The sequence below is a fragment of the Larus michahellis genome, chromosome 8 (genome assembly GCF_964199755.1).
Source record: "Larus michahellis chromosome 8, bLarMic1.1, whole genome shotgun sequence".
Taxonomy (NCBI): Eukaryota; Metazoa; Chordata; class Aves; order Charadriiformes; family Laridae; genus Larus; species Larus michahellis.
Genome location: NC_133903.1, coordinates 50,714,563 through 50,738,081, shown reverse-complemented (window position 1 = coordinate 50,738,081; position 23,519 = coordinate 50,714,563). Strand labels below are relative to the sequence as shown.

The following is a 23,519-nucleotide window of genomic DNA, read 5'->3' as shown; positions in this document are numbered from 1 at the left end:
AGTTTCTTAATCTTGGGCCTGACAAACACGTTTACTGTGCATGCAGTTAACAGCTAGAAGTGGTGTCTGCAGTTCCCGGTATTCCATACTACATGATTCATGTAATTCAGAGACTTGATCTTGTAGTTTTACTCAATGATAGATTCCTATTAAGTTCAGGATAGCTATGTGCAGAATAGATTGGCAGCCTCTGAAGTTAGCAAGACTTTTGCAAAAGGACATTTTCTTATTAGGAATTGTCAAATTTTTTAACCAAACTGTTCTGTAAGCTGAAACTTGTGGAAAAATATCTCTTTTGACAAAATTCACAGTATCAGTTTTTAAGTTTTAAAATCATCAAAGCTTTCTATATTGGCATTTAGAGCCTATTGCTTGGTTTGAAATTATTTTAACTTTTAATATTTTATTTATATTTTTTAAGTTTGAAAATTTGAATATCAACTTTGAAATCAATTTCTCATCAATTGTATCCAAACAAAATATTTCAGTTTAACCAAACTTAAAATATGTCTACTTTGTCCAGATTTGGAAGAGGAGACTTCAAATGTAAAATGTTTATATGACAAGAACATTTCCCTACCTACCTCTAGTGATCAGTGGTCTCTCCAGAGGACAGTAAAGTACCACTAATAAAATAACTAGTATTTTGAATATATAACTAATGACAAATCAGAATAAGCAGTGTGACTCTAATTAAAGGCTAGAGAAGCTGATTTGTGATTTAAACTGGGAATTCAGCAAGCTCTTACAAGAACAGTTTGACTATTGTGCCCTTTTTTTAAAGGATGGATGAACAATCTGTGGGTTATGGACATTTGCCTCTACAGCTGTTCTTTATTTATCATTGTCAGATTTACTTGCTTGCTAAATAAAAATATAATGGTTGTTCATATAATTCAGATGAAAACGCTTAATTATGATGAAACAGCAATGCCTTTAGGGAAAGTGGTACAAAAAGACAGAGGACTATTTTATATAATACAGTAACAGCTTTCTCACTGTATCTTTCATTTAAGGAAACTAAAGCTACAGCTCCCTGAGGCTAGGATTTCAGTAATTTCTGTCTGATGGGGAAGTGTTCCACAGAACTGCATTTATAGATCAGGTGTTACAGAAGTTTGTTCTTCAAGTAATTGTACTTCAGTCTTTTCTATTGTTCTAGAATACTATTATTTCCTTTTACTGTCATTGTTCCGTCAATTAGTGCTTAAGAAATAATCTGTTCCTGGCTCTCTGGATGCTGTCATTTCTGTTTGAGTGGGTGAAAAGAATCTAGGTGAGCAGAATCGCCTCAAAAATTTTCATGTCTGTGCTTCCCTTCCAGAATACAAGTCTGTTTACTTAAAATGCAATGGTCCTTCAACTGTTCTTATTTTCGGGAATCAGTTTAGAAGATCTTCTTGTTGAGCAGGTATTATGCAATGCTTTGAGATAAACCAGCATGCCTTATCTTTTAGGCCTGTAAGATTGACAGCTTGGATCAGGTTTTCTGGGCTAAGAATGGGAAGTTACTTGGGGCTGACTTCAGCTTCTGTGTAGAGACAGCTGGAAAAGACCAGCCGTTATCACTAGACGGGCCCCCACTGATGCCTATGCCTGGCTGCTGCAGAGTTGGCATAAAAGATGTAGCTGAGTTGTGTTGTTTCTCATCCTATATTGTGGGCATCGCTATGTTTGTGAGCTGGCTAGGTAGACGAGTTGGATGTGTAGCATTAGATCACAGAGTCAGCTCTGTGATGATGTTCAGGTACAGCTCGGTTATTTCATAGAATCATTTCCTTCTGCTCTGTGTATATCTCTGCTATGGAACTTTAATATGGTTCAGAAGTAGTTCTCAAATGTCTTGGTGCTTTCAGTATCTCATGCATCGAAGGGATGTAAACTCCTTTGTGTTGTGTCAGTGATGTTTTTACTCCACAATCTCTTAATCTCTTGATCACAGAGAACACCTGATTTCTCTGCTTACTCAGCTCTTTCTGTGAATGAGTGAGAGGTAAGCTTGTTAAATTTCATTTGTCTCTCCAAGTAGCTACAGTATAAATTTACACATGTATAGGACCTATTTGGTTAATCCAATAATTGAAGGTAGCATAAAATATGTTTTGCTTAATCAAAGGGATGTCCAGTCTTCTGACTGGCTGTGGTCAGCTATTTATTGAACCAGATGCTGATGTGTTTGAAATCATAAAATGGGCATCATCCAGCAGAGAGAAATTGTGTCTGAGTCACGATAGAAACTTGAGTGAAATGTCCCTAGAATATAACTAAAATACCAGAGCTATTTGGTTTTGTTCTTGTTACAATGCCAAAAAAGGGAGGGTTAAACCCCTCTCTATCGCTCCATTCAATTGCGCTATTTCAATGTAGCATATTCCATTTCAAAACAGAGCTTTGTATATATGTAGGTCTGATTTTATATTCTTTATGAGACAAAATTTTGGAAGATTAAGAGTGTCCTGTCTAGTTTTAAACTTATAATTAGGCTTTAAAATTATTTCTTTTCCCTCTGACATGCTGCAGGGGGCACACAACTCCATATAATCATGTGTCTAAGTGCTTAGTTTAGTGTTTAAATCAACATGCCAAGAGTTTACACCTTCAAAGTTGCAAACTGTAAGAGATCAAGTCTTACATCGTCAAGATAATAACTCTCTGTGCATGTATGTGCTCATCTGTTAATGCACACTAAAATTTTCTCTGCAAAGCAGACAAGCTGCAAAGAAAATAGTCTCATGCTATATATTCAGAGCTGTTTTACACTTTTTGGGACTTGCTGTAGGGAAGATCTCTGTCAGATTAAAACAGTGTTGGAACTCATGAGCCAAAAAAGTAATTTCTGGTCTCTGCATGGCCTCTATATAGTCTCAACAGAAAAATTCAACCCAGTGCAATTTGCTTTGCAATTTTCTGAGCAGGAGGTCATGAAGTACTTATAGCATGACTAGATATGAATTAATCTACAACCAAGAATATTTACTTCTACTCTGTAATTTTGATTAAAAGACCAAAGCATTTTTTCTACAAACTGATGCCAGTGCAACAAGAGATGGAATAGATGCCACGTGCATTATTAATCATGAAAATGTTTCTGTTAAATTCAGAGACAGAGAGTAGTTATGTGCTTAAAATCACGTGCCTGTTCAAATTTGTTGTTGTTTCAAAGCTTGCATATGTAATACTTACCTTATTTCCCTTTAAATTGCCAAACTGGTAAAAATACCAACTATAACAGTCATCACTATTAAGTTATTCATAGCACTCAGGCATCTGCTCAGACTTCAGACTGCAGAACTTCTTAGCTCATACTAAGATAATAACACTAACAATTACAGCCTCATTGTTCTTTGACAGAAACCCTTTGAAAATCTTGTCAGCCAGCACTCTTTTTATCTCAACAAAAACACAACGTGCAGGTCCCTTGCTCTTAACCCTGGGATGCTGTAAGAAGAATCTAGTCATGTCCAATTGCAGTATTATTGACGAGTGAAAGCTTTTTTGTGCTTTGTAATGCCTTTAAAAGCAGCACAAACAATATTTGTCCATATAGTATGAACCCTTTCCAACTGATCATTGCCATTATATCTCTTCAGACTTCTAGAATTTGTTTAATAGAGAATGCAAGGTCATATCTATGTAAATCCAGAGTTCTGTTTGAAGCTGGACACCCAAAATTGAAATAGAGAGGTCTTAAAATGTCTTTCAAAGTATGGTCAGTGCTCACTTAGGATTCAGTTATAAAATAGAAACATATCTTCTAAGGAGAAAATTTTAAGCCCTGTAGCACTTGCCAACAGCATGCCAGGGTGTTGCATTAGTATAGACAGAGAAAAGAGAAGCAATCTATAGAGTAATAAAAGACCTCCTTTCCTAGTAGCTGGATTCTCTGTCCCAGCACAGTATCAGCTGGGCCTGATTTTCCTTTCTCTGTGATATCCTTAGTAAATGTTGTCTTACAGTGATTCATCTAAGAATAGACTAAATGACTGAATGGAGTTTAGAGTTCACTTTTCTCACTATCAGAGGAGGAAAATAAAGGCATATTCACTGCCACAAGCACCAATTTCCTGCACTTTTAAGTTACACTCCAAGTGAGAAGTAGCTGATATAGCTTGGAACATACTCGTTAGTATCAATGTGACCTGAACATTTCCACGCCCCGTTTGTCCCAACATTCTTTGGCTACAAACTGTGTTTTAATTTCCGTCTCATTTCTCCCTTCTTACTTGATCTCTTTGTGCTCTGTACTTCTGTTACTTCTTCCTTTTATTCTCTCTTCCACTTTTTTTTTTTTTACTAAAAACTGGAAAACCTCGCTCTCAGCTTCTTTCAGGCGAATAGAGTTTGTTTTGTACAGTACAATCGCTGCCTTTCAGGATCCTTCTGCAAATCCTCAAGTACCTCTAGCTCTTACTTCCTAGACCACTCCGTAGAATGAGTCCAAGACTTCAGGAGACAGCAGCTGTTCAAGCACGGGAACTATAATGTACTTTAGGATCAACCCTTTTATTTCCAATAGTTCCTCAGTACTCTTCCTTCCCCTCTTGTTCTGCAAGCCAGTGCATGCCATACTTGCCTTCAATTTCAACTACAGCCTGTTTGGATACTGAAGAGCTATAATGGCAGTGATGAGTTAGAAAAAGTTTTTACTATGGTCAGGTCAGTTAAGGCTTATTTGTACACTTGGGCGCTGACAACTATATGGACAAATATTGTTTGTGCTACTTTAAAAAGCATTATGAAGCAAAAAAAACCAACCCAGCTTTCACTCGTCAATAATACTGCAATTGGACATGACTAGATTCTTCTTACAGCATCCTGGGGTTAAAAGCAGGGGACCTGTACATTGTTTTTGTTGAGATAAGAAAAGTTCTGGCTGACAAGATTTTCAAAGGGTTTCCGTCAAAGAACAATGAGGCTGTAATTGTTAGTGTTATTATTTTAGTATGAGCTAAGAAGTTCTGCAGTCTGAAGTCTGAGCAGATGCCCAAGTGCTACATTTGAAAAACGTGCCATTAAACATTTGTAACATTAACGTGGTATTAAACAAGGCAGCATTATGCAATGATTAAACATTTGAAAAATTATTTCCATGGAAAAATGTTGATTCTCTAATGTTTGTCTGTATATGCAGCAAAATTGGATGGTGTTATAAATTGAAAAATAAATTTAACATCAATTGTATGAGGTGAGAGTAATTCTTCTAAGGCAAAATACTAATAGAAGAAAGAAACAGCTATTTCATATAGGCTCTGGTCCCACAGACGTTCAAATGGCTATTTAAATATCATCTGATCATCTTTATTGTGTGAAACAATGCTGAAATTCTTCTCGTAGCTTTTGGAGAATTTTTACAGAGACTTTGTCTTCACATTTTTTTAATTTAAGTTTTATAGATGTGTTTTCCCCATGCCCTTCTTAACTGACTTTCTAGGCAGAGGAAATCAAATATATTTGGCCTTGGTAACTAGAAAGACATACATCTATGTAAGTTTGCCTGGTTTGAAGGTATCTATTTTGGCCGTCTTCCTAGCACATGCCTTAATTAAATCATGCACTTTTTACTCTTTATTTTTTCATTCAGTTCACAATCAAAATATAACAACAGAATTGTAGATGTCAGTGAGATCCCAATCAGGAAATTCTCATTATTCTGAGCCTTCTTCCTACAGGTACATGAACTGACTTCCTATAGTGTCACCAACAATTAATAATTTGAGTTGGGAAAGAAACAATTGCTGATGAGTTTTCTTTCCCAGAAAGGCCAAATTGAATTCAGTTGGAGAAAAAATTTAAATTATTTTGACCATGCTAACTTGCTGTTTTCTACATTCTTAGGATGATGAATATAGATTCCGCTGGTCATGATTTCCCATCCCCATATACTCTCTTTTGGAATGTGAAAAGACAAAGTCCAGCTCTAATTCTCACTAAAGAGGCAACTGACATGCTGGAATTTTTGAAAATCATAATTCATCTTTCTTCTTCAGGATGATTTTCCTTACAAGTTCTGTAACATGAGGTCTTATTTCTTCAACAGAGACAGTAGAGTCCCAGGCCTTTACTACTTTCCCATTGGGGTCCACCAGGTATTTCCAGAAGTTCCAGGTTGGTTCTTCTCCTGTAGAATCTACAGGCAAAAAAAAAATTGGAAACTTAGAAAAGAAAACCACGTTAGCCAATTCCTAAAATTTGTTCATGTCAATTTGATGATTACTGTCTCTGAGGAAGGAAGAATGTAAAATTAAGAGGGAGTTCAGATTGAATAATAAGATTAATTTTCTGATAGACAGGGAGCTTTAACTAGATAGTGGCCCCCTGGAGACTTATGGAAACAGTGAAGCTTGAGACAGACAGACAGGAGAAAGCATTATAATAGATGTTAAATTGTGGGTGCATGTGTGTGTGTGTCTGTGCTATACAGGTAAATCTGAAACAGTTGAACATTGATAGGAAAATGGAATTTGGCCTAACGATACAGCTGTACCAGGACTGATTATTTGCTTGCTTATCCAGAATTTTTTCTGCAGAACACCCAGTATCATGTGCTTCAGAAGGTTTCAAGAAATGCTACATGAAAAAATAACAAAGTAAATTGTTCCAGGAGGTTTCCTCCTAATCCTCATCGACTACAGTTTCTCCCTCCACAACCACATACTCATTTTACATAAATCGCATTCTTATCCTTTTACTATTCTGCTACATGACTAAAAAAATTTTCAGGATTTTCAATCAGACCAGGAGCTTTGTCCCACTAATAGCACAAGTACAGATGCTACAGGCAAATTAGCATCTTTTTTCCATTGATTATACATTGGGCAAAATCTCATACGGAATCAGAAGATATTTCAGAGTATCATCAAGACAGAGCCAGACCTACACTGATCACTATCTTGTCATTATGCTGCATAAATATACTGCCTCCAGCAGCCTCCAGTTGCACATGGACCAAAAGGGAAACAGAAGTTCTGCAAGTTTCGTGTGACATGTCTGCACTAACAACCCCACTGGGCTGAGCGGAAATGGAAGGATGTGAAGAGGATTAAAGGGAAGTTTGGCTAGTGGAAGGATCCATGACAGACACCTGGAAGGAGGTATGCTTGGGGTAGTTAAAAATAATACTAACTACACTCCTTTAAATTCAGTGGTGTGCGGGAGAACACTGTGGTGCTGGAGAGAAGCAGCAGCGGTATGGTCCTTGCAGAATGCAGCTCAGGTGATAGCATGCCATATTGGGCTTTATTATATATCACTGCTGGAAGACACTTCCTTCACATTGGATAAAGACTGACATTTCAGTTTAGCATTTAAATATTATTTAGAGCATTTGCTCAGTGCAAGAAAAGGAGTGCCTTGATGATAGACAATATCCGGCTTCACAGTGTATTTTGTCAGGTGTCTGCTAAGAAGCAGCAAAACTTCTTCAGGTCTCAGTGCCAGCTATACTGCAGATTAGAACTGGGGGAACTCTACAGTATGGCTATCCCAATCCTTGGCAGGGAATGAAGAAGGGAGTATTCAAGGACATCTCTTAGTGCCTGGTTTCACTTTTTCATTGTTGAAGTAAATTATGTAGGCACTTTGCTTCCACTTATCCTACAGCTCGAGATGAATCTTATAAATCAAACTTGCAGCAGTCACATCACAGGAGAAGCACTTATGAGACTGCAAAGTGGAAAAAGGAAGATCAGGTGTTGTATGCATACAGGAGAATATTTCAAGACCTGTATTCCATGTAGAGGTTTAGTAGACTAGCTTTTACAGGGCATTTGTTATCGTAGTGTCTTCATCCCTGAGGATCTTTTTAGAAGGTTAGACAAAGGCATCAGGGGTGACACGGAGAGAAATACTGCCTTGTGCAGGAGGATGGACTGCATGACTTCTGACCTCGAGCCTGACAATTCTGCACTATGATTCTGTGAACACAGTCATAGATATATTTCTTCTGTTGGATGGTATTTTGTGTCAGAGGAATTCTACACTGGGGAAACAGCCCTCCAATGTTCCAGATTACTCACCAATTAAGTACTTGAAGGCAGGAATTGCACCAGCTCCGCTGACTGTAATTTTGCTGAACATAGGAAAGGAGGCACCGTAAGTCTTTCGCGCAAAACTCTCGATTTCTTTGTTAGTGTCTGGTTCTTGCTGCCCAAATTGATTGCATGGGAATGCCAGCACATTGAAATGATATGGGCCAAGGTCTCTCTGTAACTGTTGTAATGCCTTGTAGTGGCTATCTGTATACCCACACTCACTTGCAACGTTGACAACTAGCGACACCTGAAGAACAAGAGAGATTAAAAAAATGTGCTGCACACGTCAGTTTTCCAACAGGTAGGCTGGGATGCAGATTATTTGAAAAAAAATAGAATATCTAGAGAACTGTGACTGAACACTTACGTTTGAAACTACATTGACTTCTGTTCACAATAGGAAGATTTAATATTTCTTTTATGTGTTCCCATTTGGCAACCATGAAAATAATCAATAAACTGCTAAGGAATCTTAACTCTCAGTTTACAGAGAATCTATGTTTTTCCACTCTGCCTTTTGGATAGCTTCTAAGTATATTTAAGAAATAACCATCTAGCTAAGGTATACCAAGTTGCTTGAAAGAAACTTGCAAATTAATGTATTTTTGGTAATTCATATATCTGTAGTGAGGCATCCATTCTGCAGCATCTGTACAGAATTTAGTAATCACACAGAACTGGCTGATCCATTTATCATTGCTAGTGATTCCAGATCATTCTTGACCTGGAAATTAACAGAAGCAATTACAGGATTTTGGGTTGGTCTCTGCAGTACTGAACTGTAAGATTTCACACTATTTCTAGAGTAAGTCTACTTAGTTGTGGCAAAATGGCAGCACATCTTGCATACAGGTTTACTGCCTCAGTTAGACGTTCCAAGAAGTGAAGACTGTGCCCACTATCCGTTAAAGAGTTATTCCTGTAGCTGATCATCTTTGTCGTTGTGTGTATTGTGTCATTCGGACATTACCACCAGGCATGTATCTGCCTGCACAGATCCAGCAGAGAGGAAGATGCCAAACGTAGATGAGCACTACAGGAAAACAGAGGCATGTGTAAGGAGAATACATGACAGAACAGATTCTACTGAGAATTTGTTGGGGAAATTGAGTGACCTAACCCCAAGCTGACACATAGTACACATCTTCTCAAGGCCATGAAGAGCTTTCCGTTGGTTTTTGAGATATTTTATCCTCAAATAACTTTTAGAATTTATTTTCAGACTTACAGTTTTTATTATTATTAGAAATTTTCTAAGTGTGAATTGCTATTCAGTCTACATAAAGTCAATTCTGATGCTTTCTTGAGACTGGATTGAAGCTGAATGTCATAGATTTTTAGATACAATATGATTTTATTAATAAAAATAGCATTATGCACTTTACAGTGAACATATAACCACATTCTATTTCTTTTTTCAGAACAATTTGTAAGAGTCACAAGGCAATATAAATATTATAATAATAAAAATGTTTCTACCCACCTGGTTTAAAATCAGACATAGTACAGAAAAAGCATTATGATTTGGGAACCGAAATTCTAGCTGGTCTACACTGCATCCAGTGGGTTTCTATGGATTATACATCAGCCTAGAAGCTGGTCCTTCATTTTCAAATTGCAAAAAAATTTTTAATTCAATCAAAGTAGCCAACGCATTCCCCAGTGTTAGTAACAACATGAGTAGCTATTTACATTGGTTCTTTCTACAAGAGTTTGGAAGTTTCACAGAAGCTGGCATGTTGTTTTCATTATTGTCAGTGTGAGACAGCAGTGTTGAAGGGTTCAGTGCCACAAGAGGAAAGCCTGAACCTTGTACACATGAACTGAGCTGATCAAATTACACAGCAAGTAGTTGTAAAACAAAAGGAAAGTAAAAACTTCTGACTTCAGGTCTCAGAGTCTTGTGCCTGTGGCCATTGGCTTTGCTCAATTTAAAGTTTGGTTCTTATGTTACTATTGTTCCATATTCCTATATGTATGTTTTTATACAAAATATAAAATTATATAGGAAATATTAATAGAGTGCATCAAATAAATTATGATAGATGAAAAATAAATTACTACATGTGTATAGTGTTTTTAAGGCTAGAAAACAAATGGGCATATAAAAGTCCATAATCAGGCCACGATATAGGATCGTAAGATGAAATCCCTAGAAGGGGCTGGAATGAGTAAAGAAAAAGATAAGGTGATATTGGTGTTTATCATTTCTTACATTAAACATTAACGCTTATTTTGTGTATTTTGTACCTTGTATAGGTATGTGGCTATATTTAAAGTGGTTTCGGAGCAGCACCGTTTTCCCTGGAAGACAGGTAATTCTATAAAGCAGAAGTTGATGTAATCTTTGTGGTGTAGTGTGTCAACAGAATACAATCTAAGCAATCCCTGTACACTTGCATATGAAATATGATCTGGAGCCATCTAGCAAACTTCCAAAGCATCACATTCATTCAGACTACATTTACAAGCTTTACCTGAAATTTTCGTTTCAGTCTCCTAAAACATCTAGAGATATGGCATATATTTATTTTTTTTCAGAGAGGAGGTAATAATTTTGTGATGCATTCCTGTTGCAGACTGTCAGCATTTCAAATAGAACTTATGTATTCGACATAAAAAATAACTATTGGCAGTTCTGTTCTTTTTAAATAATCTGTATTTACCAAGAATAGTAACAACTATAGTTTAGTAGGACTGAAGTAAAGCTATGTTGTAACGCTAAGAATTGAAGTCACATGTAGTTCTTTCATATAAAATTTTAGAGTGTTTTTCAAATACAGTTTAAGCCTCAGCATTCTCGTGATGCATAAGTATTCATACACCTTACAGTAATCATATCTATTGGTACTTTTTCCCAAATACAATGGTAATATATGAATTTATCACCGGAAATTCGGCGGAAATAAGATTGTGTAGGTATTATGTTCATATTACAATAGATATGAAAGATTACTTACCAATGAAAACAATCAAGCTTTTACAACTTTTAGTTGATTTTGAAGTTAGAAGGGCTTGAAACAATTCACTCAAACAACAATTTTAATTTACAGCTGTTTAAACCCAGTGATTACTCAGCATGGTGGTGACAGGCATGAGAGCTCACACTGCAAATGGTGCAAACTTCCAAATGTTCTACCACAAAATAGGAGGAAACTACATGCAGCATTTCTTAGAATGGCAGACATCTAATGCTTCTCTTTTTTCTTTAATAAATGCATTCTGGCAGGGGGGTTGGACTAGATGATCTCCAGAGGTCCCTTCCAACCCTTCCTACCATTCTGTGATTCTGTGATTCTATTACTGAACTCCATAATTTAATAGTGCAAACCTTCTAAAACTGTAACTAACACATATAATAAAAAACTGTCAGGATTTGTTAGTATTTCATAAGGACTAAAAGAGAATAAATTTAGATTAGATATAAGGAAGAATTTTTTTACACTGAGGGTGGTGAAACACAAGTTGCCCAGAGAGGTGGCAGACACCCCATCCCTAGAAATGTTCCAGGTCAGGTCGGACGGGGCTCTGAGGAACCTGATCTAGTTGGAGATATCCCTGCTTATTGCAGGGGGGTTGGACTGGATGGCCTTGAAAGGTCCCTTTCAACCCAGACTGTTCTATGATTCTGAGTCTACGAGTCTATGAAATGGGGTGATTTTTTTCTATATTTTATTTTTAATAAGTAACAGTCACTCTTTTTGTTCTTATGAAGAGGCTGTACTTCGACCTCTTGCAACAATTAATTATTTAAATTAAGTTTAATATGCCTCTTGACTGTGTTTAGGCTCTGAGAGTGCAAGTCAAGTACACCACCTAGTGTGCAGCACAAACAATTCATCCTGAACCTTACAAAAATTATTTAAGCTGAATTCTGTATTAGCTGTTGTCTGACCTCTTAGTATTATCCTTTCCTTCCCTTTGCTTAGAAAACCCATGCATTCTAGTAATGAACTCATTTACTTAACCTTGAAAAAATATTTCTTGGTTTACTTAATGTTTACACCAGTGTACCTCCTTGAGGAAAAGATCCCTGGAGAGATTTATGAATCTGCTATCAGCTTCAAGTTAAGCCTCTGTGGATCTGTTAGCAGAGACAGTAGATTCTTAGGATTTTAGACCAGGAGATACTTAACTGGCTCCATGTAACTGATGGAAGAAGCAGCCACGAGTGCCAGATTACACCGATTCACAAAGCTTTTACCTTCATGGAAAAAAATAGCAATACTTTGTACAGTAATTAAGTAGCTATACCCTGTATTTATACACATTCAGTAGTACTACATTCTCGGATTGCAGAGAGCTGTGATGCAAAGTGCCTAACATTACTTTCAATCGTAAAATTATACTTTACATTGTTATAGCAAGTAATGCTTTAACATTATTATAGTACCTTTGGTTCAAGATTTCCAAAGCACTGCACTAACACTGCTTTATTACACGTCAGCACACTGCACTTAGCTGTGTGGTAGGCAGGTAGGCAGGCAGGCAGGTACTATTTTATCTAGGTAGGTATAAACACAGCAGGGAACAGTTGAGGCTTAGGAGTTCTGGCTCCCAAATAGATACTATTTTGGTAAGAATACTGCCTCTTACAGCATATCTGATAGAGATCATAAAATACAATGTAAGCTTTCCTGAATTAAATAGGTAGATAGATTAGATAGAAAACTAATCTTATTTGGATCCTGTTGATTCTTTTCCAGCCAAGCATCACTGCCCTTCATTTTTAACGGGTCAACATCAGTATGGCAGCCTGAAAGAAAGATAGGATGGCCTTCTTGTGCAACACAGTAAAACAGACAACCTTTTGATCTATTTCACTTGTGGTAGTCTTTTTTTCAGTCGTAATAGTCCTCCCTTTCTCTGCTTTCAGGTAGATGTAATATCACACCTGATTTCATAGCATGTGTGCCAAATTTTTTGCCCTCTGGCTACATAATTTCTTATGACCCCATAAAAAAGGAGTACTCTCACATATTTTTGGTGTTTTTATTAAAGTGGAGGATAGGTTATGCTTGTGCACGTTTATTTCAGAAAAAAATCTGTTCCTTAATTTTTTCCATTTTTGTTATTTCAGAATTATTAGTACATTTCTTGTTTACTATATAATGGAGGGTACTTCTGATTTGTATCAAGATGCACTTGAATGGAAAATGAAAGACTATCAATCAGCCTTACTTTTTTCTTACCAAGAAAAATTATCTCAATGATCTGAATACATTAATAATAGTTGCTGAAGAAAGATTCTGCAAGTCATGAATTGCACTGATTGTTTCTACTTAGCATGGCTCTTGTGGTTTCAGAATTAACAGACTTTTTTTTTTATACTCCGGAAGCATTTGGATTTTTTTCAATTCACAGTTAGTTTCTTGACTACAAATTAAGTAGTTATTTAACTAAATTAGTTGAGTGACTGAATTGAAGAAAATGTTTCTCTACATCTGCCAGAAAGCTTACGGCTGTTAAGAGCCTGTTTAGCAATTAGTAGACTATTGTTCCAGGGGCTAACTAGTGACTCACTTCCTTTAAAACACCAGCAGCACATATGTAGTACTTATACATTATTTGCTTTCTTTTAATAGCTTTAAAATATGATAAACCTACATCTTAACATTACTTATCTAACTGCAAATTTAAGCTGGTTTATTTTAAGAAATAAATGGGAGTTTTAATTAACCTTTGTCTACCTTGAGTTCTGACAACATAATAACAGAAAGGGATGTGTTTTGATATAATTTTCTTCAAAATTGTGCACGTGCGTTCTCAAACAGCAGCTAGCCTGAACATTAATAGGCTCTCTGAATGCAAATCTTTTTGTTCCATACAGAAGCTGGTCATCACTTCCTGGGAATAAACAATTCCAAATGGCCTAGCAGAGACCAAGGAGTACTGTTCACCGATGATGTTACCTTTTCCAAGGTATGGCTCCAGAGCTCTCCCTTATGAAACCAGTCACGCCTCGAGGACGGCCTGGTATCATAGCACCAATGGAGATACAGACACATACCCCTAAATTGGTCATGAGATACCAGGGCAGGCTCTGCAGCTTGTTCCGGAGAGGATGAACACCCTCAGCTCTCTGCAGGGTGGCTGTAAGGAATTCCTCTGAGTTCCCTTTACTCCTTTCCATGTGGATTCTGGCCCTGAGGTACAGAAGCTACAAGTGGTATTTACTTATTCAGTCAGATTTGCAGATGACCTGCAGGCAAAACATGCCCCAGTAACAGGATTTATTGACAGAGCCTTTGGAAGTAATGCCTAAAAAAAAGCAAATATTGCTTAACATTAAATAGGTTTCATGGTTTTTCCAATACAGATCTTTGAGTGTGCATTGGACCAGTTCTGCTCTATCTGAATTGTGAATGGGGAGGAGAGGAGGACTTTGACCAGGTAAGATTCAGACCTCTCATTTGGTCCAAATCCACCAGTATCCCATTCTACCGAGCTCAGGAAAACGTGCATCTCCTCCTGTTGGCATTCTTTGTCTTCCTGCCAACATTTTAGTGACCTACTACTGTGGACCAGTGAGCTCAGACACTTCAGTGAAGTACCTGAGGAGGGGGAAAAGAAAGGTGGACACAGAAAGCTGGAGACCAAGGGTGAAAGCAAGAAGCGCTGCCTGCCTTCCTGGGCAGCATCCAAGCTGTTGGACTGCCTGGCTGTATCACGGAAGATGGGTCACTTGAGTGCTAAGGGTGGCAGCTGTGGGCTTTATGTTGATTTTAGCTTCTGTAGCTTGTCAGTGTGGCTACGAGAGCTTCTAGTATTATGCACCCCGTCTGCTAACTTCCCTTTTCACTCTTGCACAGCTACTGACCATCTTTCCTAGATGATCAAACCCCTAAAAAAAATAATCTGGTTACATTCAAGGATATTGTTCTTAAAATGGGAAGGAAAGCTCTGCTTAGAACTCCTTTATATATAAATGAAATTTAAAAGACATCATAAAGGTGTAAGTGCATCTACACGCCGTTCTTCATACTGCTCTGTCACACTAAAAAGTGACAAGGAGCAGCATAATGTTGCTACAATTTCACTATACACTGATATTAAAATAATTACTTTATCGTTGTCTTGCTTTTTTACTAATTATGGTGAAATCTGTTAACTCCATTAGAAACTGATTAAATCTTTTTTTTTTTAACAGAACATTAAAACGGAATGAGATTTAAGCAAAAAATAATTTACTAAAAGCCATGCAGTTAAAAAATCATGCAGAAATATGCTCCAAAAGTTAAGTTATACAAAGGCACAAACTTCCTGAGCTTCAAATTTGTTCGTCCTGCTGAAGGGAAGGCAGGGAAGAGGGAACATTGCCTGCCTGCCACGTCTGCAGGCAGCAGGAGAGGACGCGGACACACGCAGAGGTTGGGGCTGGAGAGGCTGCTCCTGAGCCCCGCGGAGCGGTATCAAAGGCAGCGCGCAGGTAACGCTCCAGATCAGTTAAAGAAGAGCCGTAAACCCAAATATCTCTCCACATGCGGCCACCGAGTTAATGTTCAACCTCGCCGCCCCGCTCGGTTTCTGCAGGCATGCAAGGACCGGCTGGTTACGAGCCAGGGCGAGCTGCCCACCCCGCGCAGACTTACCGAGCCCCTGTATTTCTCCAGAGAGACTAGTTTGCCCCTGATGTTTACAACTTTGAAAGTGTAAAAATCAGGCTCTTTCTGCTGCGTAGCGGAAAAGGCTAAGAGCAGGAGCGCTGCAATTGCGAGGAGCATGGCTAGAGGGATGAGGAGAACTTTTGGGAAGGCAGAGGAAGGCGGGTGCTCCACACTGCCCTCAGGATCCAGCATGCTGCACGGCCGCGCCGCGGGGACACCCGCCGCCATCGGGAAGGGCTGCCGCAAAGAAAGGGACTGCTGCAAAGCCAGCTTTTGCAACAGTCCGGCCTCTGCAGAGGGCCAGGGGCTGTGTCCATAGCAGGCATCGGGAGGGTGGATTGAGGGAGGGTTCAAATACTCCAGCACTGAGTGTTTCACGGTGGTGGAGGTGTATTAATTTAGGCCGGGTTTGGGTACAAGACACGTAAAAGTGCTAGTTGGCTCAAGAATAGTAATACTGGGTGTGTCTCTGGGATACCAGATTCAGAGATGCGCTTTAACCATGTGCTAGGAAAATAAGGGATAGAGTTATTGTGATTTTTGAGGGATTTGCAAGTTGCTTTTTAAAGTACACTAACTATAGCATCCAGTAACTATGGTGTAATGTCAAAGGATACCAGTGGCTTGGTTGCTAGTGGTTACTGATGCAAGTGCTCTGAACAAGAGTCACAGCATACACTCAGCAAAATTACCAACATGTCGTGCACTGTATCATGTGAAATGGAGCACCGTTAGCCAGGCCTTCATGAAATTATTCTCTGCATGCACCTGGTTGCCAAGAAGTGACAGAGCAGGCCACTGGGCTTGACAGTGTGATCTGTGAGAAACCACATTACCAAAGGGTTTTTAAACAAGAAAGAGGCATTAAGCATCAGGAACTGAATGTGGTACCAAAGCTTTCAGATAAACAGAGCCAAACCACTGCTTCAGTGCACTGATGCCATTCTTGGATTGTCTGCAAGAAAAAATAGCTATTTGTACCATTCGCTGGTACGCCTGCTGGAAGAAAAGGATTTGGATATATTAAGTAACAACAATAGAAAGCATTTGATGGTCATTGATTCCTTCTTGGACCGAGAAACTGGTCCTCCATGCCTATGATTTTGATAATTCTTGGCAAAGAAAAGCAAAATGTAGTGATTTACAGAAAACAATTAAGTAGCACATCCCAGGCGTATTGGAAATCTATCTTCTGAAGAGCAAATTACATTTTGTAATCTCGCTTTGTTATTTGTTTTTTTTTTAAACTGAGTTTTGGTAGATCTTTGACATCTTGATTAAATTTGGTTAGGTAATAGAAGCATAAGTGGCATTGCTGTAAGTGAAGAAGCCATATATAACTAGTTGAAAAATTTTCATGCTTTTATGTATTTCAGCTTAAGTAGACATCCAGCATCAAGAAATAATGCAACATGCTACAAAAATATATAGATGGAAAAATCTACCTTGCTGTTGATGGGGAAGATACGCTGTGTTAAAAATCTGAAGTTCTCCACAGGTGCTATCTTTCTGTATACTTTCCTGGCTGTAGTATTGACCAAGAACCTTTCCTTTAGATGACAGTCAAGTATGATTTCCTCATTTTATAAATAAATTATCTAAGAAGCTTTAGAGTTTCTTCAGACACAGCTAGAGACAGAGAAGAGAGCTTTAATATAGTATAATAGGGCTTTAATATAGTATTTACATTTAAAGAAATTTTTAAAACCTACTAAATCCTAAAAATAATTTAAAATCATTCCAACAATGAAAACAATTCATTATAAGCATTTTTTTGGCCATAAATTTAAAAATAAATCTTTTTTTTTGAGGCATAATTTTATAGCAGTTTGGGTATGGGACTAAAAATGAGGCATCATACTGGAACATGAGACGAGCAAGGTTTTGTTCTGGAAAGGGACTTTATAAACTACAGCTTTATGATTATCATCTCTGATTTCTAGATAAAATTTAGCGGCTTTCAAAATTATATTTTCTCCTACAAACTGGGCCCATAATCTGAAAATTTTTGATCACTGGCACTGAGTTGAGAACTCTTTATATAATGGCCAGCTGGCAGTAGAATTCAGCTTCCTCTTTTACTGCCATGTTTCTATATTGCTCCCTGCAATAAAACATTCTTTAACATCGGCAAAGAAGGGAGAGTTGTTCCTGAATACACAGAGGGAGAGACTATGTCAAAGACTGTTGGCTTTATAGCGATGCAAGTTTTCCGAGCCAAACTGCACGAACATTTCATATTAAAGTCTATCCAACTATTTGAAATAAATCTGATATATTCTAATAAATTTCAGCTTGCAGGAAAAATGCCAGTTAGGTTTGCAAACTGGTGTGTGTTTGCTCACTAGCATGTCTAAATGTTGATCTAGGAGGATTGTATCCAGTAGCAAGTATAATTTAGTTACTTTTGCAAATTTCTCTTTGGCCTACTAAACCTAATAAAAATCTTTGTCAAATAGGACTGGACTGAAACCACTGCCGAGCTCACAGCTGTCCCCAAAGAGCACTGCCGCACTGCAATTTCTGTCACTGCTGACCTGGACTGGATCGGCCCACCTTCCTAAAGGTGAAAGCTCTGCACTACACCCCATTAGCAACACCCTGAGCTACCCAGTCCTCATTTCACAAAACGACAACTTCAAGGGAACCGCAAAAATGCAATTAGCTCTAAGGATCGCACTGACTTCACAATACATTCAGAAGTACATCTTGACAGTATTTATAGAATCCAGTATTACAGATTTTGCAACTTTTGTTTACCTGCATAGACTCTTTGAGGTAATGTTTCCAGCACTACTATTCACATTAGTGTTAATACTTTCCTTTGAACCCTTTTAGTAGTTCAACATTAATCTTTTAGGCGTCTTGTTTTTCTGGAAAGGCCTCCTTAGGCTGGGCTAGGAAGTGCCAACATGACATTTCACTGCCAAGAAGGGGTAGTACTGTACTGGATCACAGAGAGATTTGCCTTACACAACCACTTGCCAGTTTCTTTAGGTCACCCTGCAGCACTGCCAAGAGCCAAGCAGCCCAGCTCTTCTCCCCCGAGGCCTGCGGAACTGCCAGCAGACATGCTGGCCAAGACGCTCTCCCTAGCTGCTGCCGGGGCCAGCTTTGTAGCCAAGGTCAGGGAGCTAGGAGCCTTTTCCTCCCCAGCGCCCCTGTTTACCATCAGGGTGGGGGGCACACCTGGCTTTCTCCACAAAATGGAGCAAAGGGGGGGAAAGCCCTGAGGAAAAGGGGAACAAGGCCCAGGCTGCAGCATTGGGCAGGCCCTAACCCTGCTCCACAAGGCCTGGGGCTTAGCGTACATGGAGAGAAGCCTGGGGTGAAAAAGGGGGGAAAAAAGGGGAAAAACTGGGGTGCCTGGGAGGGGATGAAGGAAAAAACGGAGCCGCTTATTCCCACATCCCCACTTCGTGCTGTGGCGCTGGGGGAGGGAGGCCCTGGACGCCGGGGCAGATGGGAAGGGGGAGCATCCCCCCGGCGAGGGGGGCGTTCTGAGGCGCAGGGGGGGGCTCGCCCGGCAGCCAGGCCCGATGCGGGCCGGGCCGGGCCGGGCACAGCCTGCCGCCCGCCGCCGCCCGGCAGCGCCGCCCGCCCTCGAGGCTCTCCCTCCTTCCCTCCCGCCCTCGCCCCACAATGCATCGCGCGGCGCGGCTGACATGGCGGCCGGGCCGGACTGAGCCGCTGGCGTCGGGGCCTCCAGCAGCTGGAGCCGGGCATGGCGGGGGCGCAGCCCCGGCACCCCTAGCGCCACAGCCAGGTACCGGGCTCTAGGGGCCGGGGGGTGCCCCGCCCGGCTTCGCGGGCCTCCCCTGAGGGGTGGGGGTGGCTGGGCGCGCTCTGCCCTCTCCCCCCGAGCGGGGCGGGGGGAGGCGGGCTTGGGGGGGGCCTGTCCGCGCCGGCGCCCCCCGCCTCAGCCCGCGGCGGCCCAGCTCCGCCCTGCCCCGGCCCTGCTGTCCGCGCCCCGCCTCGACGGCCTACGGCGGCCTCCCGACCCGACGCCCGGGCAGGCTGGCGGCGACGGGGCTGCCCCGCGCACCCGGCCGGGGGCGCTGGTCATGGCCCCGGCGGGGTGGCGGGGGAACGGCCCCAAGGTCAGCGGGGAACCGGGGCCGGCCCCACGGCCGCATCTGGGCGGGCGGCCGGTTCCGAAGGCAGCGCCCGGCGGGGTCTGCCGGGCTGGAGCGGGGTGCGTGCGGCTTGTTATTCTCACGCCCAGTAGAATTAAATACTGGGGGGGGAGGCCATTGCAGTTGGTGAGGCCCCTGGGGAGATGGCCCCCTCTTCCCGGCCGCCCTCAGCCGTGTCGTGTCGTGTTCCCCCCCCCCCCGCCGCCGTTTCTTGCCAAAGCGAGAGGTTCTCCTTTCTGTGGGTTATGATGTGCCTGAAATGGCACAGAGGCATCCCTTCGGCCCTGTGTTTGTGCTCTTTTGTTGGCTTATCTTGTACACAAATACAGCTGAACGACTTTCCTGCTTTTGCAATATGTTGCAATTTGCCAGTTGGCTGAATGTGTCATATTACCTGAGGCCTTCTTGCTTTTAAGGTTGTTTCTGGGTATATCAAAGGAGGACAAGCTGGTAACATGCAGAGAAGCAATATAATCAGGTTTAGGCTAAGGTAGGGTTTAGTACATTAAAATAATAGTTGTATCTAAGTATGGATCTAATAATTTTTTTTTTTTATATTCATGTCACCTCCACGTTACTTGGCTTCCTGAGCACTGTGCCCTGGATTCCAGAGTCATTGCATTTGCTTGAAAATAGAGGATACGCGTTGTTTCTGTTTTTGTTTGACTTGTGTTCCCAGTTTCAGTAGGTGCTGTTTGGATAGTCTGACTGCAGATAGTTATGACATAATTATTTCCGTGACAAGAAAATTAAATGAGCCATGGAAGTATGACTTAATTACAGTATCTGGCAGAAGACGCTATGCTAGGAGTCAGAGGTGTCCTTTACAAACATCAGTTTTGGCAGTGGGCTTTTCTAATCATGTTTCTACTTAACTTTACTGAAAATAGCTTAATAAAATTAATTTTGGGATGAAATTACCATTTCCTAGAACATACATATTGGGATATGTTCCCAGAAGATATGTACAGAGGTATCAGAAAGTTCCTTCTGTGTTCTATTTTTGCACAGAAGACAGCTGGGACTTTTCTCTCATAGCTCAACTAGCAGAGGAAAAGAAACTACTGGATGCCACGGGACACCTGCACAGTGCGGAGCATTTACTTTGTTCTTCCTCTGAAGGGAATTGCTGCTACAGGGAGAAAGAAAAAGGGGAGCAGGATTTCCCTCTGTCCTATTTGAAAGCAAGGTATCTCTGGGGAGGTCCTCTTAAATGTCTTGTGGATCAGCTTGTGAGAGTAATGGGTTAGGATTGTGTATTTGTACTGATACCATAAGGCAGTTCAAAATTTTGCCCTGCTGAGAGTATATCTTGGTTTTTAGTCATAATGCTTGCTTTTGAAATTTTAGAAAGCATTTCTACTAAATTAACTTTTTTTTGGTACCTATCTTAATGAAATAATGTAATACTGGTACTGACCTGTACTGAGAACTCATAGAAAGAAGGATACTGCCGTTTGCTTGGTGGATTAATTTGCAGAATGGAAACAATCCAAGGGAAGTCAACATTTCTTATTCTTTTCCCACATTCAGACTATATTGTATATTGTTTGATTAATTGCACATAAATGATAGATGAGTAACTCTTTTAACTTAGAAATACTAAAAACTTATTACCTAAATTTAGTAACAATGTGTATGAATCTAATTTTTAATTTTTTTTTTTTTTTTTGCTAGAGATGCGTACATGCATGCGTGTATATGTACTCATACTGTATCCTTGGTTCATAATTTTAGTTCTAATGTTTTAGCAAGTCTTTGGAAGAAACACTATTTTTTCAAGATGTTCTTAGATTTTATTTTTTATTTCTGTTGATGTATGAAATAATATTTCCAGCAAGAAGTAGCTTTCAGATTTCAGTTTTTGGTGTCAGCAAAGTTTGACTTGGGAGTCCGAAATCAGTTTTGTGTTACAAACTGTTGTGACTCAGTCTCTGTGCCAACTACATGGATGTATTCCTGACACCGCTTCTGAAGTAGTGGTTTTCAGCATATATCTTTCAGTAGTGAAAGTGCTGGATCCTGGTAATGCAGGCGTAAGGATACTGGTAGAAGATCCATTTGCTTTAGCTGTAGTTTGGGAACTAGTTTGTGGCTGGTATGAAGTACTTCAAAGGCTGTTCCTGCCTCAAGGATTAGAGTTTGGGTGAAGGGATCACTATTGCTTACAGACGAAGATCCAGCTAAGCTTCTATACCACAAATACATGCTGCTGTATTTTTATTTAGCATAAGTGCCAAGTATCAATGGAGGTTTAAGAATAAGATGGATTAATTGAGTTTAAATGCATAGCTGCCATTTAAGCCAGTTTCATTATCAGTTCAGGCCTCTGGAAGCTAGTTTAGTGTCTGAAAGGCTTTAAAACCTATGCAGTGCTGTACTGTGTTTTTCCAGCCTCATCACCTGTATTGGTGTACAAGTGTTGTGTGCGTTCTTTTTTAATGGTAGAGCTACCTTGGGTTGGTTTCCTGATCTGATTACAGCATGTATCGTACAGCATACAATGACATTTGAGGCAAGTAGTACCCCTCTTCTGGCTTCCGTGCTTGCTTGTGTCGATTGTGAAATGTTTAAAGGACTATTACAGTAAAACCTAGGATGAGACCCAAAACATACTAAAGCATTAGAAATCTTTATATGAAATACAGAGGTAAAGGAAGCCATTGTAAGTTACACAGCTGGTGTGACTGAGAGTGGTGGCTTTCCCACGTTTGGAACAGGCATCATCAGCAGTAGTAGATTCAGAGTGGTAGTTCTTGGCATTTGGTTACGTGCCTCTTTCTTACCTTCTCAGTGAGTCATACCATGTTGTAGAAAAGACAGCGGGCGTCAATGCAAAGAGAGAATAATCTGTAACAAGCACATCTTGTATGGCTCTCTTATCCAGCATATTCTGCTCATTTCATAATTTAATTGTAAGATATTTGCACCTACGTATGTTACTAAGTTCTGTATCAAGCAGATCAAGCTTTCCTTTTACTTCAGTTACTCAGCGGTGCTTTTGTAATTCAGATGTAATCCTGTTACAGTTATATACATATATATATGTATACGCATACACACTTGTTTATCTAATGATCAACTGTCTTAGAAGTTTTCAATCCTCCGCATTGTAAATACAACATTAGAGCTTCCTACTGAGTTACGTACCTTCGCGAAGTGCTAGTTCTGTTGCATCCCTGTTTTGTGTGTTAAATTTTGCGTGCACTGCACTGGCTTCCTTCTAGTTAGATTTTGGTAGTATTATACTTACTAGTCTAAATTCTATAGCCTGTAGAAACAGGAGGATCTGAAACACTGTATAGCACTTCTGTTTGTTACTAAGAATACCTATGGGTTTATTGCTGGTAGAGCCTGAGGCGCTTTAGTGGCCAGTAATCTCGAGTAGTTTTAGTTTTAAGTAGTTTGGAAAAACATCAAGGATTGATTAATAGCTTGTACAAAGTTGTGTCTAGTTCATCATAAAACAAACATAAATGTGTGATAACGTTTTTAAACTATTGCCATAGAGCATGGGAGAAGCTTGAATGATTTGTAGAAGTTCTCAGACACAAAAATGGATGTAAGGCTGTAAACAGTCCAGAAAAGAGAGACACACGCACACCCCCCAGCGCTTTAGGGCTCTCTGTAGACATTACTTGTGCTGCAATCTGAGCAGAGTGCAGAAGACAACCTTTCCTTTTGTTCCTGTCTATGGCTGTAATCTTTGCTGAATTTCATTTTATTTTTGTTGAGGAAGTTCAGCT

At 40.0% G+C, this 23,519-nt stretch overlaps 2 protein-coding genes across 8 annotated transcripts in view; one reads left to right on the top strand and one right to left on the bottom strand.

Annotated features, from left to right (window-relative positions):
- Positions 1-2,976: 2,976 nt before the first annotated feature.
- Positions 2,977-15,885, bottom strand: GPX7 (glutathione peroxidase 7). The gene is made up of 3 exons (XM_074598480.1): positions 15,623-15,885; positions 8,016-8,277; positions 2,977-6,127 (listed from the first exon to the last, which is right to left on the bottom strand). The coding sequence occupies exons 1-3, from the start codon at positions 15,863-15,865 to the stop codon at positions 5,964-5,966; spliced, it is 669 nt and encodes a 222-aa protein (XP_074454581.1). The 5' UTR covers positions 15,866-15,885; the 3' UTR covers positions 2,977-5,963.
- A 3,390-nt stretch (positions 15,886-19,275) lies between these two features.
- The window catches only part of TUT4 (terminal uridylyl transferase 4), a 48,089-nt gene continuing 43,845 nt past the window's right edge, over positions 19,276-23,519 (top strand). For 3 of the 7 annotated variants that reach the window (XR_012588835.1, XM_074598704.1, XM_074598697.1), the window contains exons 1-2: positions 19,284-19,403; positions 20,785-20,962. The gene's annotated coding sequence lies outside the window, so the exon portion shown is untranslated. Of the gene's footprint in view, positions 19,404-20,784; positions 20,963-23,519 lie in introns of those variants that run through there. The other 4 variants (XM_074598699.1, XM_074598701.1, XM_074598698.1 and 1 more) reach the window with 4 other exon arrangements.

Coding starts and splice junctions, on each gene's coding strand:
- GPX7 (XM_074598480.1), bottom strand. CDS start 15,865: ATGGCGGCGGGTGTCCCCGCGGCGCGGCCGTGCAGCATGCTGGATCCT. Junction 8,278..15,622: donor TGGAGAAATACAGGGGCTCG/GTAAGTCTGCGC, acceptor CTTGTTCTTCAG/GTGTCGCTAGTTGTCAACGT. Junction 6,128..8,015: donor TGCCTTCAAGTACTTAATTG/GTGAGTAATCTG, acceptor TTTTGCCTGTAG/ATTCTACAGGAGAAGAACCA.